The 16,030-nt window shown below is 43.7% G+C and overlaps 2 protein-coding genes across 9 annotated transcripts in view; one reads left to right on the top strand and one right to left on the bottom strand.

Annotated features, from left to right (window-relative positions):
* The first annotated feature begins 405 nt into the window (after positions 1–405).
* Positions 406–16,030, top strand: part of CDC23 (cell division cycle 23) — a 24,912-nt gene continuing 9,287 nt past the window's right edge. For 3 of the 8 annotated variants that reach the window (XM_084839477.1, XM_084839476.1, XM_084839478.1), the window contains exons 1-16: positions 406–557; positions 2,078–2,150; positions 3,713–3,850; positions 4,047–4,089; positions 4,713–4,818; positions 5,453–5,585; positions 5,914–6,091; positions 6,173–6,270; positions 7,186–7,267; positions 7,412–7,565; positions 7,870–7,989; positions 8,673–8,748; positions 9,269–9,330; positions 9,685–9,763; positions 9,845–9,964; positions 10,923–11,128. In XM_084839477.1, coding sequence (XP_084695603.1) covers positions 427–557; positions 2,078–2,150; positions 3,713–3,850; positions 4,047–4,089; positions 4,713–4,818; positions 5,453–5,585; positions 5,914–6,091; positions 6,173–6,270; positions 7,186–7,267; positions 7,412–7,565; positions 7,870–7,989; positions 8,673–8,748; positions 9,269–9,330; positions 9,685–9,763; positions 9,845–9,964; positions 10,923–11,093 — 1,764 coding nt within the window. In that variant the 5' untranslated portion in view covers positions 406–426 and the 3' untranslated portion in view covers positions 11,094–11,128. Of the gene's footprint in view, positions 558–2,077; positions 2,151–2,834; positions 2,950–3,712; positions 3,851–4,046; positions 4,090–4,712; positions 4,819–5,452; positions 5,586–5,913; positions 6,092–6,172; positions 6,271–7,185; positions 7,268–7,411; positions 7,566–7,869; positions 7,990–8,672; positions 8,749–9,268; positions 9,331–9,684; positions 9,764–9,844; positions 9,965–10,922; positions 13,071–16,030 lie in introns of those variants that run through there. The other 5 variants (XM_084839481.1, XM_084839475.1, XM_084839479.1 and 2 more) reach the window with 5 other exon arrangements.
* Positions 13,822–16,030, bottom strand: part of KIF20A (kinesin family member 20A) — a 20,411-nt gene continuing 18,202 nt past the window's right edge. Inside the window, exon 19 of the mRNA XM_084839473.1 lies at positions 13,822–14,687. Within this exon, the coding sequence (XP_084695599.1) occupies positions 14,346–14,687 (342 nt within the window). The 3' untranslated portion in view covers positions 13,822–14,345. The remainder of the gene's footprint in view (positions 14,688–16,030) is intronic.

The following is a 16,030-nucleotide window of genomic DNA, read 5'->3' as shown; positions in this document are numbered from 1 at the left end:
AACTTGTTAGGATGCAAAGGAGCAGGAGACAAACCCCGCGAGCTCTTACTGATAAGCGTATTCGTGCTTTACAAATGCGAACTCCTGGCCTTGCGCCCGGGTAGCTCCAGAGGGAGGATGCTCCTCTTCCCAGCCGCCCCGCCTAAGCAGCACAGGGCTAAGCGCAAGCCCCGCCCCCCGGGCCATTCTACAGGAGGGAGCAAAACAGAAAGGGCATTTCTCACACTCGGTGCTCCTCCTCCCTTCCTCAGCGCTGTCATCCCTCAACCAATCACCGTTCACGAGTTCTGTTCCTCCTGCTTTCATTAGTCGGGGAGCGCAGGAAGAACCAAGGGGCGTCATCCAATAGGAACTTAGCTCTCCGTCGCGCGCGCTCCGAGGAGCGAGTCGAGGCTCTGGTTGGCCGGAGTGGGTGACGCTGGGAAGATGGCGGCGGCGAGTGCAGCTGCGGCAGGCTTTGCGAGTGCGGATTTTTCTGACCTGCGTGAGATTAAGAAGCAGCTGCTGGACGTGGCGGAGCGGAGCCGAGAACGCGGCCTGCAGCATAGTGGGAAATGGTGAGGCCGGGGCAGCGTGAAGCGGGGCCCTGCAAGTTCTTGGCTCTGCTTTGGGGGTTCTGCAGAGTGGGAGCAGGGTGCTACTGGAGGGGCTGTGTGTGGTCCTGAGGAATAGGCCGTGCAGCTTGAGGCCTGCGTGCATGCATCTTGTCAGTCCTTTGAGCAGCCTTCCTGAACCTGATGCCCCCTAGATGTTTTGGACTTCAACTCCCATCAGCCCCAGCCAGCAATGGTCAGGAATGGTGAGTGTTGTCATCCGCAACATCTGGAGCGCTCCAGGTTGTGGAAGGCTGCTTTGGAGTAATGGTGCTGCCTTATGTCAGCTCAGTATTGTGCAGGCCTTAAGTGAGTTCAGTACCTATGATATTTTAAAGAGACAGTGATGTTAGTTTGTAAGGTTGCGTCATGTTAGCATGATGGATTTGTGCACAAGGTGTACTTGTGCCAGTTGTATCAGGATGCACTCTGCCTGCAGTGTGAGGCTCTACTGCACAGGGAGTCTCTGTGTGTGTGTATATATGTAATGAGTTATTGTGGGGAGGATGTAAAAGCTGGAACGGAACGGCCCCTTTATATTAAAAAAAAAAAAGCATGCCAAAAATAGTAGCATTCTTGAGTTAGAAACACTCAAGAACAATATTTTAGGATGAAAACCTTTGCAATATTGTATAATTATTGACCCTATAATGCCCAGGAAACATCTGGAACAGAATGGCCTGGAACAGACACTTCCGAATGAGTGAAATCAACCAAACTCACCAGTCACACATAACTCCATGGCAGGGATGCAATAAGCCACAGAACGTTCACAGAAACTATGTTTCGATACATGTTCTGGACCATAACCTGTATTGTGGAAAATAGGCCTGAATGGCATCTTCCAAGTGAGCCAAACAACCAAACTTGCCAGTCACACGCTACTAGATGGGACAGATATAATAAGCTCCTAAACTTCCACGGAATTCACCTTTCAGTATCTGTTACGGACCATAGTCCTTGTTGTGCAAAACAGGCCAGAACTGCAACTTCCGAGTGAGCCAAATCAACCAAACCCACCAGTCACACATTACTAGATGGGGCTGATGCAATATGCTCCAAAACCTCCACGGAAACCACATTTCAATAGCCATTCTGGGCCATAGTCCATATTCCTGAAAACTGGCCCAGAGCGTGTATTGGAACATGGTTTCTGTGGACTTGTGGTTTATTGCATCCCTGCCGTGGAGTTGTGTGATTGGTGAGTTTGGTTGATTTCACTCATTCGGAAGTGTCTGTTCTGGGCCATTCTGTTCTGTTCCAGATGTGTTCTGGGCATTATGGGGCTAATAATAATACAATATTGCAAGCGTTTTCATCCTGAAATACTGTTCTCGAGTGTTTCTAACACATGCCACTATTTTTGGCATGCTTTTTTAATGTAAAGGGGCCGTTCTGTTCCGACTTTTACACTGTCCCGTTACTGTGTGCCAGGTTGCCTACAGGCAGTGTTTTCTCTGATGCAGTGGACTTTCTTGTTGCAGGTCCTCAGAGCTGGCTTTTGCCCTGGACCCTCTGCCCTTAAATGAGCTGCCTCCTGCGCCTGCACTCACAGAGGTATGGACAAGAGGAGGAATTGTTTTCGTAACACTCAGAAATCAGTTGAGGCTGTCAAAAATCACAACTTCAGCTTTGCAAATCACTTTGTAAGGCTGTGCTACTAGGGTGCTGCCAGATAAGGCTTTTAGGGCTCAATCATATGGCCACTAGATGGCCATGAGATAGGTTGGTTCCTGGGAACTGACCTCGGAGCCTGTGCTCCAAAGTCAGTTCCCTGAAAACCAACCTCCACCCTCTCCCGTGTTGCCTCATAGGCAGCGTGGAGTGGCCCCGCACTCCACGCTCCTAAGAGGAGTGCACAGCGGTGACACAGAGCGTTCCTGGGGGCGAGCTGGGGTGGGGAGGGTGGAAGTGCCATTCCGACGCTTCCTGTCCAGCGTCCGCCCCCCCACTTCGACTTCCTGTGGCTAGACAGCTGAAATCGACTGTCTAGCCATGAATGTAGGGCGGCTGAAGTGCGGAAGGGACAATCCCCTCCGCGCTGCTCCTGCCCTGCGTTGGATAGGCGGTCGCTTCCAAGTTTGGAGGTGGCCACCTATCCTGATAAGATTACGCCCTTATTGTGCCAAGGCTGTGGCTCATTCATGGAATTTTATGGGGGATCCAGTGGACAATGCCTTTGACTTGTAACCCTCCTGTGTTTTCCCACTGCTGCTTCTGTTTTTTTTTTTCTTACGACAGAAAATTTGTTAAGGAGAAATAGATGGCAGAGTTGCACAATGCCTTCTAATTGATAGTGCTTCTCCCCGCACCCCACCTCCATTCTGGAAGCAGCCCTATTCTTGATTACCTGGGAGTAAGTCTCAATGAACTTACATATGTGGCTTACATATGAGTAGACACATACAGGATTGCACTGCACCACTCTAATTCACTGTAGACTTGTTTAGGGAAGAGATGAAGAAGGTGAACAGTTAGCTTATAATGTGTATATATATGCATATTTATTTAAAGCTGAATTGTTTGCTTTTGAGTTGTGGTGAAGGGCTCTGGGTGCAAGCCTGACATTAAAGGACTCTTAACTCACAGGAACCTTTGTAGCAGTGCTGGGGAAGAGAGTCATCAGTCAAGCAACCTGTTTTTGTGCAAGCAGTTTTCTTTCTTGGACTCTTTTTTTTTTTTTACTATGCGGTCTCAATCCCTCCCTTTTCCTTTGATCTCTTATCCCTGGGGCTTAAAATACCATAAAACTGAACTGATTTTCTATTAACTATTCTCGGACAAGGTCAAATCTTCAGGTGTTAGCAACTTGTGGCCCTCCAGATGTTTTGCTCTACACCTCCCATCATTGGCTGTGCTGGCTAGGGAAGATGGGAGTTGTAGGCCAAAACATCTGGAGAGCACCAAATTGCCCACCCCTTTATTGGAAAATGGGAATTTTGTCTGACACAATTAACTTCTGTTCTCAATCCAGTACTTTAATTCTCAGTGTGGTAAGTTGAAAGCCTGATGTTCGAGAAGAGAATTTCTCTTCTTTTCTTGAAGCTTTTTTTGCAAAAGAAGAATTGTCTCAGGAATTACTTACAGTGGAATTCAACATTATTTTCTCTTTTTCTTAGGAAGATGCTTGTGATTTAGATGCTTATACCCTTGCTAAATCTTACTTTGATCTGAAAGAATATGACAGAGCTGCTTACTTTCTCCGGGGCTGCAAGAGCCAGAAGGCCTATTTCCTGTATATGTACTCCAGATATCTGGTGAGCTAATAGGATGAAGCAGCCTTTTTTCCTTGTTTTTGTTTTTTGCTTTGTCTTCATGAAAAATCCTGCAGAATCTAGAAAGTGAAGTTGATTTCTTCCTTTCTACTTCTAGAAAGACTTTTGCCACAAATATGTGAACAAAGCATGATATGAAATTGCTTGTTCTTAAAATTAGTTTTTGTTTTGTTTGCAGTCAGGTGAAAAAAAGAAGGACGACGAGACAGTGGACAGTCTGGGTAAGGGAACCCAAAACAAATCTATCCTTAGTTTGGTTTCTGACACTTGATTTGCAGTATCTTAGGCTACAAAAAACTGTGAACAGATTGATATCAAACTGGTTACATTCCCCATTGTTCATTTTTCTGTATTTAAAATAGTTTAGCCTCTAGCAGTCACTCTACAATTGAATTATGTTAAATACACACACATTCCTCTATAATATCAAACCAGTATCATAAAACCTAGTATATACAGGGTCTCTATATACTAGATTTTATCATATTTGATCCACGTAGATTTGGGCAAATCCATGTGTTTAGTTCTTGATTCTTGTGAGGAGATTTTGAATGCCTGAAATCGTCAAAGATTTGAAATGTAAAATACATTGGATCTAGCTACCATTGGGTATGATGTGAACTTCTCACCTGAACCCCTGGTATTCTTCATCCATACAGGCTGGATGCAGAAATTACTGAATGGACGTCTATGGTTTGGCATGCGGAAGATTGTCTTGGGTTACTTTAACTGTTTGTTCTGATCTCAGTCTATTGACTACAACCCAGTGCTACACACATGTTGATTTTATGATAGTTGGGGAGAGATGACAAATATACTTAAAGCCAAGTTTCTCTCTTTACAGGTCCTTTAGAGAAGGGACAGGTGAAGAATGAAGTTCTAAGAGAGTTACGGGTAGAGCTTAGCAAGAAACACAAAGCCCGTGAGCTGGATGGATTTGGCCTTTATCTGTAAGTTTCTAAGAGATTAACTGATATGTGATGGAGGGAATAGTCATGTGTTTGCATCCAGCTCTGAAGCTCTTATTGTGGAAAGAGTAGGGCTTTTTTTCATTTGGGTGCATGTTGTTCCGTTCACATGTAATGATAAGACAGAATTGCTGTGAATTCTTGCGTTTGGTAACATGCGGTGTCCTGGCGCAGGCTTCCCAATCACACCCGCTTGGCTTCCCTTGCCAGCAGGATCAGCTAAACAAATCAGGAAACTTCCAGCGCTGGCTTGTTTAGCATTGCATTTGTTTCAGCATTCCTGGCTTGTTGTTCTAACAAACTGGAATCTGAAGCCAAGGTTTGTTCTTGGCTTCTGATCCCTGTCTTGTTTGGGAGTGACATGCCAGGCATCCCAGTTTGGAGATAATGCTAAATAGGTCAGTGCTGGAGGTTTCCACTTCTGCTGGCAGGATGAGCAAAGCGGGAACTATTGGGCAGCATGTCCGAGTATGCTGCTCATAAAAGATGAGCCAGAATTCTCAGCAGTTCCTGCTTACTGTAATGTGTGAACCTGGCCAAAGTGTCAGATTGGGCCATGGTGATGGCATAAACTCTTGCCCTTGTAGTGTTTCTCTTTTTCTCTGCATCCCATCAGGTACGGAGTTGTGTTGCGAAAGCTGGATCTAGTGAAAGAGGCCATTGATGTGTTTGTTGAAGCTACCCATGTTTTGCCATTGCACTGGGGGGCCTGGCTGGAGCTTTGTAACTTGATCACAGACAAAGAAATGGTAATTTGTGGGATTCTCAGTTGGTGGGTATTAATTTCAGTCCCAGTCCTTGCTTTATCGTACTGTTTATGCCATGAACGATTGACTGCTCTGGAGGTGATATTATACTTGGTTGCCTTACTGATTCAGAAGCACTTCAGTTCAGCTGGCAAATCTTAAGTAGTTGAATAGAACTTGGGGATGTTCATGTTAATGCTTTCTGAACATCCATTCAAGTGAGTGGTTGGAGAGAGTTGGTGCCATGTTCTATCCTTTCCTGCAGTTATTGAGGGCTGCTTTAGACTCCTTCTCTAAGTGTATCCCTCTTTTGTTTGATGATTGCTGCCAGCTGAAGTTCCTGTCCTTGCCAGATACCTGGATGAAGGAGTTCTTCCTGGCACATATCTACACAGAGCTGCAGCTGATAGAGGAGGCCTTGCAGAAGTATCAGAGTCTTATTGATGCTGGATTTTCCAAGAGCACCTACATTATCTCCCAGATTGCAGTGGCCTATCACAATATCCGAGGTCAGTGAGTCCTTTCAGGCTTGGTTGATCTCTTGTTTTGTTCCCTACCTTGCTTATTGTAGCATCTGGGTTTTTCTTCAGATATTGATAAAGCTCTGTCCATCTTCAATGAACTAAGAAAACAAGACCCTTACAGAATTGAAAATATGGACACTTTCTCTAATCTGCTCTATGTCAGAGTGAGTATGTCTTTCTCAACCATATCCTACTAAAATGCATCATATCAGCCCAGTTACCCACAGTCCTACAATGTATGTACAGAATCTGTCTGTCTAAATCTCTAGAATATTAAATACATGCAGAGCACTAACAGCATAATCTTAAGCATGTTTTCTCAAAAATCAGTCCCACTGAATTCAATGGGACTTTCTCCCTAGTACTGGTGTGCTTTGGATTGCACCGTAATCCAAAGAATTACGGTGCAATCCAAAGGCATAAGAATGAGGAGTTAGGCAGAAGCAGCTACATCTTAGCCTGTCCGGTATAATGAAGTAATGGATTAACAAAGAGAGAGTATAGGGGCAAACAGAACCATTCAACATTTAATATATGGAGACAAATACTGAGCTGCCCGGAACTAGCTTGTTACGTCACTGGATGTTGAAAGAAATTGCCAGAAGTGTTTGATAACTCTTATTGCTAATGACTTCCCAACATCCCAAATCACAGTACTGTCTTTTTGCCATTTTTCTTCAGGAGTAAGTAATAACACAGGGGAGTATGATTGAATTGCTTATTTCTAGTAATAGTTTTTAAGGGATCAAATAGTGGTTTTTACTGTAATTTCTGTTTGATGCTTGTGCCCCTGTTGATTTGATCATCCAGAGGGAGCAGGCAGTAAAGGTGTATCACTAGACCTCCTTTTGGTGGCACTTTCGAAGGGCTTGTGGGTCAAATCCAGAGTCTAAACGAACAAAACACAGATTTCTGTTTCTTATTGGAATATCCTAGTTAGACAATCCAATGACTGAACTTGATGCTTGAAATGGTGTTCCACCTGCTTTCCACATGCAATGTTCTTTCAAGAGTATGTTTCTAATTCCCCAGCTCTTTTTCCTCATCCTTGTCCTCATGACCTTCCTTGATCACACTAGGGTATGAAGCCTGAATTGAGCTATTTGGCCCACAACCTATGTGAGATTGACAAGTACCGTGTTGAGACCTGCTGTGTAATTGGTGAGAGACCTTCCTTCCCGCTTGTCTGAAGAGGGATTGGCGGGAATTGTGTGATCGTTTTTCACAGGAGATACTGTTAGTTAGAGCTGTTGTTTCCCAGTCTTAGGTTACCTTTTGCTCACTGACCATTTTCTTTTTCCTTAGGCAATTACTATAGTTTGCGCTCTCAGCATGAGAAAGCAGCACTCTACTTCCAAAGAGCACTGAAGCTGAATCCTCGGTATCTTGGAGCATGGACCCTCATGGGGCATGAATACATGGAGATGAAAAACACATCAGCAGCTATTCAGGCATACAGGTGTGTGTACAGGTGCCTTCCAAAATGAGGGTTTAGCTTTGGATTCTGCTTAGGGTGGGGAGTGCTTTAACAAGATCCTTCTTCCATATTCATTCATTCTGGCGCTCGCTCTCTCTCTCTCTCTCTCTCTCTCTCACACACACACACACACACGTGCACACGCACACACCTGCTGCTTGTGCCTGTCCACTGTTTTTTACCAAAGCAAATTATTACGATCCTCTAGGAGCGTCTCTCGTCTCCATTTGTATTATATGCCTTTATGCCCTCAAAGTATTCCTGTATTTCCCTCCCCTTCTGATAGACATGCCATAGAAGTGAATAAAAGAGACTACAGAGCATGGTATGGACTGGGGCAAACTTATGAAATCCTCAAGATGCCGTTTTACTGCCTCTATTATTATCGACGAGCCCATCAACTCAGGTAAACCTACCAGCGTAGGGTAGGTATCCCTGTTGCTGCTTCTAATTCTTTTACCAGCTGTCATTATCAGTGGGTAGAGTCAAATTGCTATAAATGAAGTAGGGTGCAATCTTATGCGTGTTTAGACAGAAAAAGTCATTTTTTCTGTCTGAAGTCCATGCTGGCTGGGGAGTGTTGGGAGTTGTAGGACTTCTTTCTATCTAAACATGCATAGGATTGCACCCTTAAGCTATTCATTTGAAGGCATCCATTTTAAAAAAAATAGTGCATTGCTATGGCTGTCTGCAAATGATGAAATCTTGCATTTCAGTGCAGTCTCTGGTGGATTTCCCACAGTTAGAGGATTGCAACTGTCATTTTAAAAGAATCTGATCATGATTATTGCAAAAAGCAATGAGACTTTGACACTTCATATAGCTTCCTCCTCATTGCTGTCAGAGCTTGCCCTCCCTCTGGTTCGGGGGGGGGGGGGGGGATCAAAATTTGAAATAAAGTTTTGAAACTAGAACTGATTATGCTAAGAGCTGAATGTAGAACCAAAATGCCAAATTCTAGAATGTTACTTTGGTGTACTGTTGGGTGCAGGGGTGAGGCTTAGTGTTCAATGGATTTAAGATGGCTTTTGAATTCTGAGTGAGTTGGGTCTTTTTGTCAGCTTGTTGACTGTTTTGTGTTTTTCACAGACCCAATGATTCCCGTATGTTGGTTGCACTTGGAGAATGTTATGAGAAATTAAATCAGCTAGTTGAAGCCAAAAAGGTACGTGGAAGCTTGGGTTTGTAGTGGAGGAGCTTCTGGGCTAACAACATGAACCAGATAATTACAAATGTTTCAGTTAGATTGTTGTATCAGAAACATTTTAAGTTGCCTCTTTCCATGCATCATCTTTTGAGAATGGGCTGGTGAATGTAGTTTATATGATTGGACAATAGGTATTGGGGAAGGATGCCAAAACCTGAGTATTTTCTGGAAGGGAAAGAATTCTTTTTCATGTTTGTCCATTAACTTCCATGGGCTCAGTATAATAAAGGGGATCAGCCCTTCAAATAGCGTTCTTGTTGTTTGCAGTCCTAATTCTCTTCCAAAAAGGAGGTTGTCACCTAATGCTTGAACCTAGTTTTGTTGGAATTACAACTCCTAAACAATTCTTGCATCTCTGATTTTTTTTTTTTTGTATTCGTCCACTTCTGTTGCAGGGGGCAGCAGTTAATGGGTGTGCATTTTGCCCCAGATCCTGGACTATACACTTCACATTTGTTTGACTATTCTTTCTTGACAGTGTTATTGGCGAGCATATGCAGTAGGAGATGTAGAAAAAATGGCACTGGTGAAACTAGCGAAGTGAGTAATGGATAATGTTTTTACTGCTTCCAGTTGTCCTAAGCTTTCTCAATAGGCCAGCAGTAATATCAACATGGGACATTTGTCTAGTGTTAAGAAAGTGACCCTTGGAAATGCCTGAGTGGCAGACACAGGCATTAAGGCTTTGCTTATGGCTTTTTGCCTTGTAAATGCCATCCATGTGTGATATACTCCATGGGCTAACTTCTGCCTGATAATAAATTTTAAAGTTTGGAAGGTACCATCAGCTCCATACTCAAAGCTTGTAGTGGATAATAGGTACTTCCTGCTCTTGTTGTCTTCATAGTATTTTTCGGCCAAAGACATCCTTTAATCTTATTTGTTCTTTCCCAGGCTTCATGAACAGCTGAATGAATCAGAGCAGGCTGCTCAGTGTTACATCAAATATATCCAAGATATCTATTCCTGTGGGGTGAGTCAGTTCCATGTGACATTAGGAGTTGAAAGAAAAGGATATACAGCCAAATCCTAAATACCTTTTATCCTATTCTAGGAAATAGTGGAGCACCTGGAAGTGAGCACCGCCTTTCGCTACCTGGCTCAGTACTACTTCAAGTGTAAACTCTGGGATGAAGCCTCAGCCTGTGCCCAGAAATGCTGTGCGTTCAATGATGTGAGTAGCCATTGCATCATCAGACTCTCACTGGGGTCTAATGCCTACTTCATACTACTACCTGCAGTGGGGGTTGCCACCACCTCGAAGGCCACTGTCAGTGATGTATGCAGACTCCATTCATGTGTGGTTAGGGCAGAAGTTATATTTTTCACTGGGGGCATCCTCAGGGTGATATACTCCAAGCTACTGCAGCTTACATATAAAAATGGTTTGACAAATCTACCACCTTAGCTTGAGATAGTAAAAAAAAACAACAACCCACTAATGCCATTTTGAGAGGCCCTAGGGCAGACAGGATTTTTTTTACGAAGTTCAGTCATTAATTTGTACCCTCAAGCAGTTTCTCAATTGAACACTTAAAAAAAAACCCTCACAAGCTATGATCATGATAGTTATTGCTTTTCACTGCTCCAAATAGACCTTTTTGTTGGGGGAAATGTTACATTACACAACAGATTTGGCTGCAATTCTGCATGTCAGCTGTTTCTAGTTATCATCATGCTGACCCTATTCACATGGAACAACAACCCATGGGTTGTCGAGGCCATGTGGGAGCAAGTGAGCTAGCTGCCTTGTGACTGCTCACCACTTCTACTTTGTTTCCGGTTTAAAAAACAATCCAGGAACGCCCCATTCCTGGGCTTGCTGCAGAGTCTGAACCCAGCACTCTGGGACATTGAGGGCGAAACAACTCAGAGTTTTAACCCATGGTTTGTTGTTGGGTTGAAACTCTGGGTTGTTTCTCAATAGCCCAGAGTTCTGGGTTCAGACATTGTAGCAAATAATCCAGGAATGGGTTCCTGGGGGGTTTTGCATTCCGGAAACGAAGTGGAAGTGGCGAGTGGTCACAAGTCAGCATGCTCGCTCCCATGCAGCTCCAACAACCCATGAATTAAACAGTGCAAACCAGGTCACTGTTTTTGCTCTTTCTAATGTAGCTTGCTTTCTCCTCCAGACAAGAGAAGAAGGAAAGGCGCTCTTGCGGCAAATCTTACAGTTACGAAATCAAGGGGAGACAACGTCCGCAGAAATTGCTACGCCCTTCTTACTTCCTTCTTCATTATCTGCTAACAACACTCCAACACGCCGTGTGTCACCACTGAACTTGTCTAATATTACACCTTAAACTATGTCTGCTTCTAAGCTGGTCTGAGCTGAAAGGTAACCCAGTTGGAGCCTGGATTTTTCCTTTTAATAGTGCCACCCTAGGGAGGGTTCTGTACTCAGTGCTGCCTTCTTTGGCGGGCTGAATGTTGATAATTCATTCTTGGGCATAGCTATTGTATTGCACTTGTCAAAGGTTAATGGCTCAGACTGTGTATTGAGTGAGCTGAATCCACTCTAATCTTCATCCATCTTCTCTTACTAGTATGGTGTCAGTGTAAGAAGAGAAGGCCTCTTTCTGTACAGCAACATTTTTGGAACTAATTTCTGCCTTTTGTCTCTTCACTACATTCCTTTTTCCAGTGCATCATAACATGAAGGTTGCCAGTGTGTCATCTAGAAAGCATGCTAGAAGACAAAACCATGCCATGGTCTTAATGGAGATGGAAGGGAATGTCCTTCAGCTACTGGTCCCTCATCCTTTTGCTCTTTGTTACTCCTTAAGCAGAACAGCTGCCTTGGATTAACTGGCTGATAAAAGGAACTAGTGCAAGTAGCACAGGAAATACACTGTTTTAGCAAAAATACAGAGGCATGGATTACTAGGGGTTACCCCACCCCATCTAATTCAGTGTAATGCTCCGTCAAAGCAATAGTTGATGCTGTTGTGTAGCCTGGTAACAGAGTGGTGATCGGAATACCATCTGTGTTTAAGCCAACAATGTAGGGTTGTCTTTGCTTTTCCATATGTACTGGCTCTATGAACAAAGATTACTTCTTGAAAGGAGGTGCAAAGCACCTTTATTAGTTTTTTGTTGCTCAGGAATAAGAACTGTTCCTTAGGAGAAATTCTTGTTCAGTTCTTTGAACTAGGAGCTCGTGTGTTGTAAATTGGTGACCTATTTGGATGCACAGTTGAAACACTGAATATGATCTTGTAGCTTAAAATTATGGTTGTGATCAATCTTAAGTGTGATAAAGTAGAACATCAATGGTATAGCATAAGCCAACAGTGTAAGAACTCAGGGAAGTAGAATGGGGACTCATTTTCTATGTTTAAGCACTTCTACTTCCATCATTAAATTGTTTTTACCTGCACATCTCCTAGTTGCTTATTTCAGTAAAACTTAGAATGCTAGCTTCCCTTGTACAGCAGAGATGATGAGCTGCAGTATTCATATTTTGTTAATTTTATCTTACCCTTCCTCCAATGACTTTAGGGTGGTAGGAAGAGGCCCCCCCCCATTTATCATCACAACAACCCTCTGAGGTAGGTTAATCAGAGATTGGCTCATGATTAATGGGCTGCATCTTGAGCGGGAATTTGAGCCCAGCTCTCCCAGCTCTAAGCCCAGCACTCTACCTACTCTGCCACCCAACCTGCCTCAAGTGTTAGACGTATTCATCACTGAAAGCCAAGGGATGTAGAGTTTGAAACATGATTCATGCATAATGATCGCATGTAATCTTACAGAATAAAAACTGTTCTCTAAAACAGTGTCATGTTAACGCAATCAAAATGAAAACATTCCATACTAGTCTATACTCTGTATTCATATCTGGATGTTTAGTCTGTAGCATTCATGGAAACTGAAGCAAAACCCAACTATCTTCTGTGAAAGGATCCTGCCTCCATGTAGAATGATCTTTTACAAGTTGGAGAAATGGTAAACCAGGGCTGGACAACCTGTGGCTCTCCAGATGTTTGGGCCTACATGTTGCCCACTGCCTGTGGTAGACATTTGGTATGAGGAGTGCCTGTAACTTGTACTATTTTCTAAATTGATGCCATCCTTTAAAAGGCAGTTTGGAAGGCAGTGCTGCAAAAGCATAATTGAGTAGAGAACCACAACTGCTATAGTCTTGAATTGCAGAGGCAGCAAATCTATGTGCCACCTGCTAATAACTCTCTAGGATAATATGGGAAATGTGTGTGTCAGGAAATGTAGTCATACAGATTATTTGATGAACTATTAACAATTCTGGTTCTTAGTATCTTAAGTCTGTGTGTAATATCAGCTTTTGTCCTGCACTTTATACTACAGAAGATATTTTTTAAAAACTCCCACCTTTTACTACCATCCAGAATCAGTCCAAACCAAGCATTGATTGGAACAGATTGACTGTCCAGAAGTATAACTTGTGTTTTTAAGTAAGCTAACAGCCTTCAGCCAGGCTTTGCAAGAGATGGAAATCTTCCTTCTTGGCAAGCCACATTCTAGAAAAATTCAAAATTGTTCATATTAGCAGTGCTCATAGTTGGCTCCATAAAGAATTTATAAATCAGTGCAACTTACTAGGGCCCAAAGTGGAGGGGGAGGGTACACTCTATCAGGTCTCAGCAGTCCATGCTTCACGGTATGCAAGGAAACAATTTCCTCTATAAATCTACTGGATTTGCTGGAGTGAATTGGCAGTAGCACTGGAGTAGAACAAGCAGTGGTCAGAACAGAGTGTGCTTGTGCAATTAAAAGACTTATAGAACTGGTTCATACATCACTAACTGTAGGTTAAACAACCCATAGTTAGTCAGGGCCACATGCGAACAAGCACACTCCCTCCCACTGCTTCTGCTTTATTTACGCTTTTCTAAATACAGGAATACCTTGTTCCTGGGTTATTGAGGGGGAAACAAGTGAGCGTTTTAACTCAACAAACCCATGGGTTTAAAACTGGGTTCACGCAGGACCTTCCTGTGTTGTTTACAAAACTGGAAATGAAGAGGAAAGGATGAAGGAAGCAGCATCCTCACTTCCAACACCACATGGGTTAAAAAACCTATGGGTTGTTACATTTAAACCAGGCCATTGTTTGAGACAGATTAACAATGGTATGACTTTTACTTAAAAAATGGATAACAAGCCAGTTTCTCCCATTTTAGAAACAAGAAACATAAGATACATTATGTATTTAATACAGTCAGCATGCAGGAACACAAGCAGTTTGAAAAATAAAATAGACAAGGACTATAAATTCAGGTTACATATACAGTGGAGTAGCAGCTGGCCTGAAAGAAACCAAGGGCATGCATAGTAACCATCTTTGGGAAGCCAAAGATTTACAGTAACCTTAGGCCTTAACACACCAGGGACAAAATAATGTATATACAGTGGGTTGGATCCAGACTTTTAACTCAGAGCGGACCCATTGAAATCAATGAGACCTAACGTAATGGGTCTGCTCTGAGTAGGACTAAGCCTGGATCCAACCATTTACATTTAAAGGCAGCAGCTGGTTGCTAATGCCCAGCTGCCACCCTACAACACAAAAGCATTCAGTGTTTTTTGCCAAAGGTCATGGGTTTGAATGCTGGAGACCCCCGGGCTCGTAAGATACGAGTGTAGGGGCTCTCTGCCGTTGTAGCAGGCCGGGCTGTGGAGCGAGTCAGGAAGTTGTGCAAGAAAGGCTTCTTGACAGGAGGCTGACTTCTGGGCTGCATATTTTCGTTGTTGGCACAGAACCGTTTTTTGATGGAAGAAGTGGGTGGTGGGGGCAGTGTTGCTGCTGCTTGGAGCTTTTGCACAGTTTGATACTGCTCAGCAATACAGGTTGCTTTCTTCCGCATATCCAGCTTCACTAGCATCATGTTGTTCTGAAGTTCGGCTAGAGTCTGGTCCTGGAAGAAACAGCCAGCAGAGAGATTGGACTAAGTTTTATGGAGCTGGAGACTCGGTTCTCCCAATCAAACAACTCATGCTTTGTTAACCATAGGTTATGAGTGTGCCTGATCAACCAAGTGTGCTGGTTCTCTCCTGCTTTGAATTAACAACCCAGGAACGTCCCCTTCCTGTGTTGTTTTGTGACATGTGAACCCAGAAACTCTGGGTTGTTTAACTACTAAATAATCCAGAGTTTCTGCGTTTGCACATCACAAAACAAGACAGGAACAGGGTATTCCTGGGTTGTTAATTGAAAGTAGAAGTGGCAAGCGGGTGGGAGGCAGCATGCTCATTCAGTGCGTACACCCTTGCCAATTCCCTGGGTTAAACAACCCAGGAATTGGCCATGACACATGAACCAGGTTGGAGTCTCAATCTCACCTGACAGGTGGTGTCACTTTAACCAATTGTCCTGTAGCTGCATCTGCTTAAAGTAACACATTGTGGTATGGGCTACCATATGGTAGAGCCATTTTTATCACATACAGACAGAGCCAAGCTACATGAACAGCAGCATCACCTAAATAAATAAAACCTGTTGACAGTTCAACTCCAGGCACTTTGGAATGACATGATTATCCAAATCCATTTCAATCTGGCTTCAGGCCTGGTTTTGGCACTGAAACTGCCTTGGTTGCCCTATGCCGGGAGAAGAACGGGGAGAATGCAGCTTGTTCACCTGAACCTCTCAGAGGCGTTTTGAGACTGTCCACCATGACACCCTTCTGGATAGGCTGCCCAGAACAGGGGCAGAAGGGTTCCACGCCTACCCAGAGGCTGATTCCAGAACGCAGTGTGTATAAGGGTAGCCTTCCCCAACTTGGCATCCTCCAGATGTGTTGAACTGCCCCTTCCATAATTACCAGCCAGCATCATGGTACCTGGGAATTATGAGAGTTGCAGTCCAACACACCTGGAGGGACCCAGGCTGGGCAAAGCTGGTGTATGGGGTGTGGCTATTTCTCAGCACTAGGGGGCCCTGCAGAACACTATGTTGTCCCTAATGCTATTTAACATTGCATGAAACCAGAGTGATGTGCCATCAGTCTACTGATCACACCTTGCTTTACTGCCCCCGTCCTACCATCTAATTCAAGGAAGACAACAGAAGTGCTGAATCAGTAATGGACTGAATGGACAAAAAATTGAAACTGAATCCTGACAAGGTGAAGGTATTGGGGGGCAATGATCCACCCAGGGAGATGTGGTGTTCACGCTTTATTGGATGGGGTTACACTCACCCTTAAGGATCAGGTTCATAATCTGAGTGCTCATAGAGTCCGCTTCATCACTGGAGCCC

Source organism: Heloderma suspectum, chromosome 2, assembly GCF_057233095.1.
Source record: "Heloderma suspectum isolate Gila_16-S chromosome 2, 16-S_ref, whole genome shotgun sequence".
NCBI classification, from domain to species: domain Eukaryota; kingdom Metazoa; phylum Chordata; class Lepidosauria; order Squamata; family Helodermatidae; genus Heloderma; species Heloderma suspectum.
Note: the sequence above shows the minus strand (reverse complement) of the source record. Positions and strands in the feature narration are given on the sequence as shown.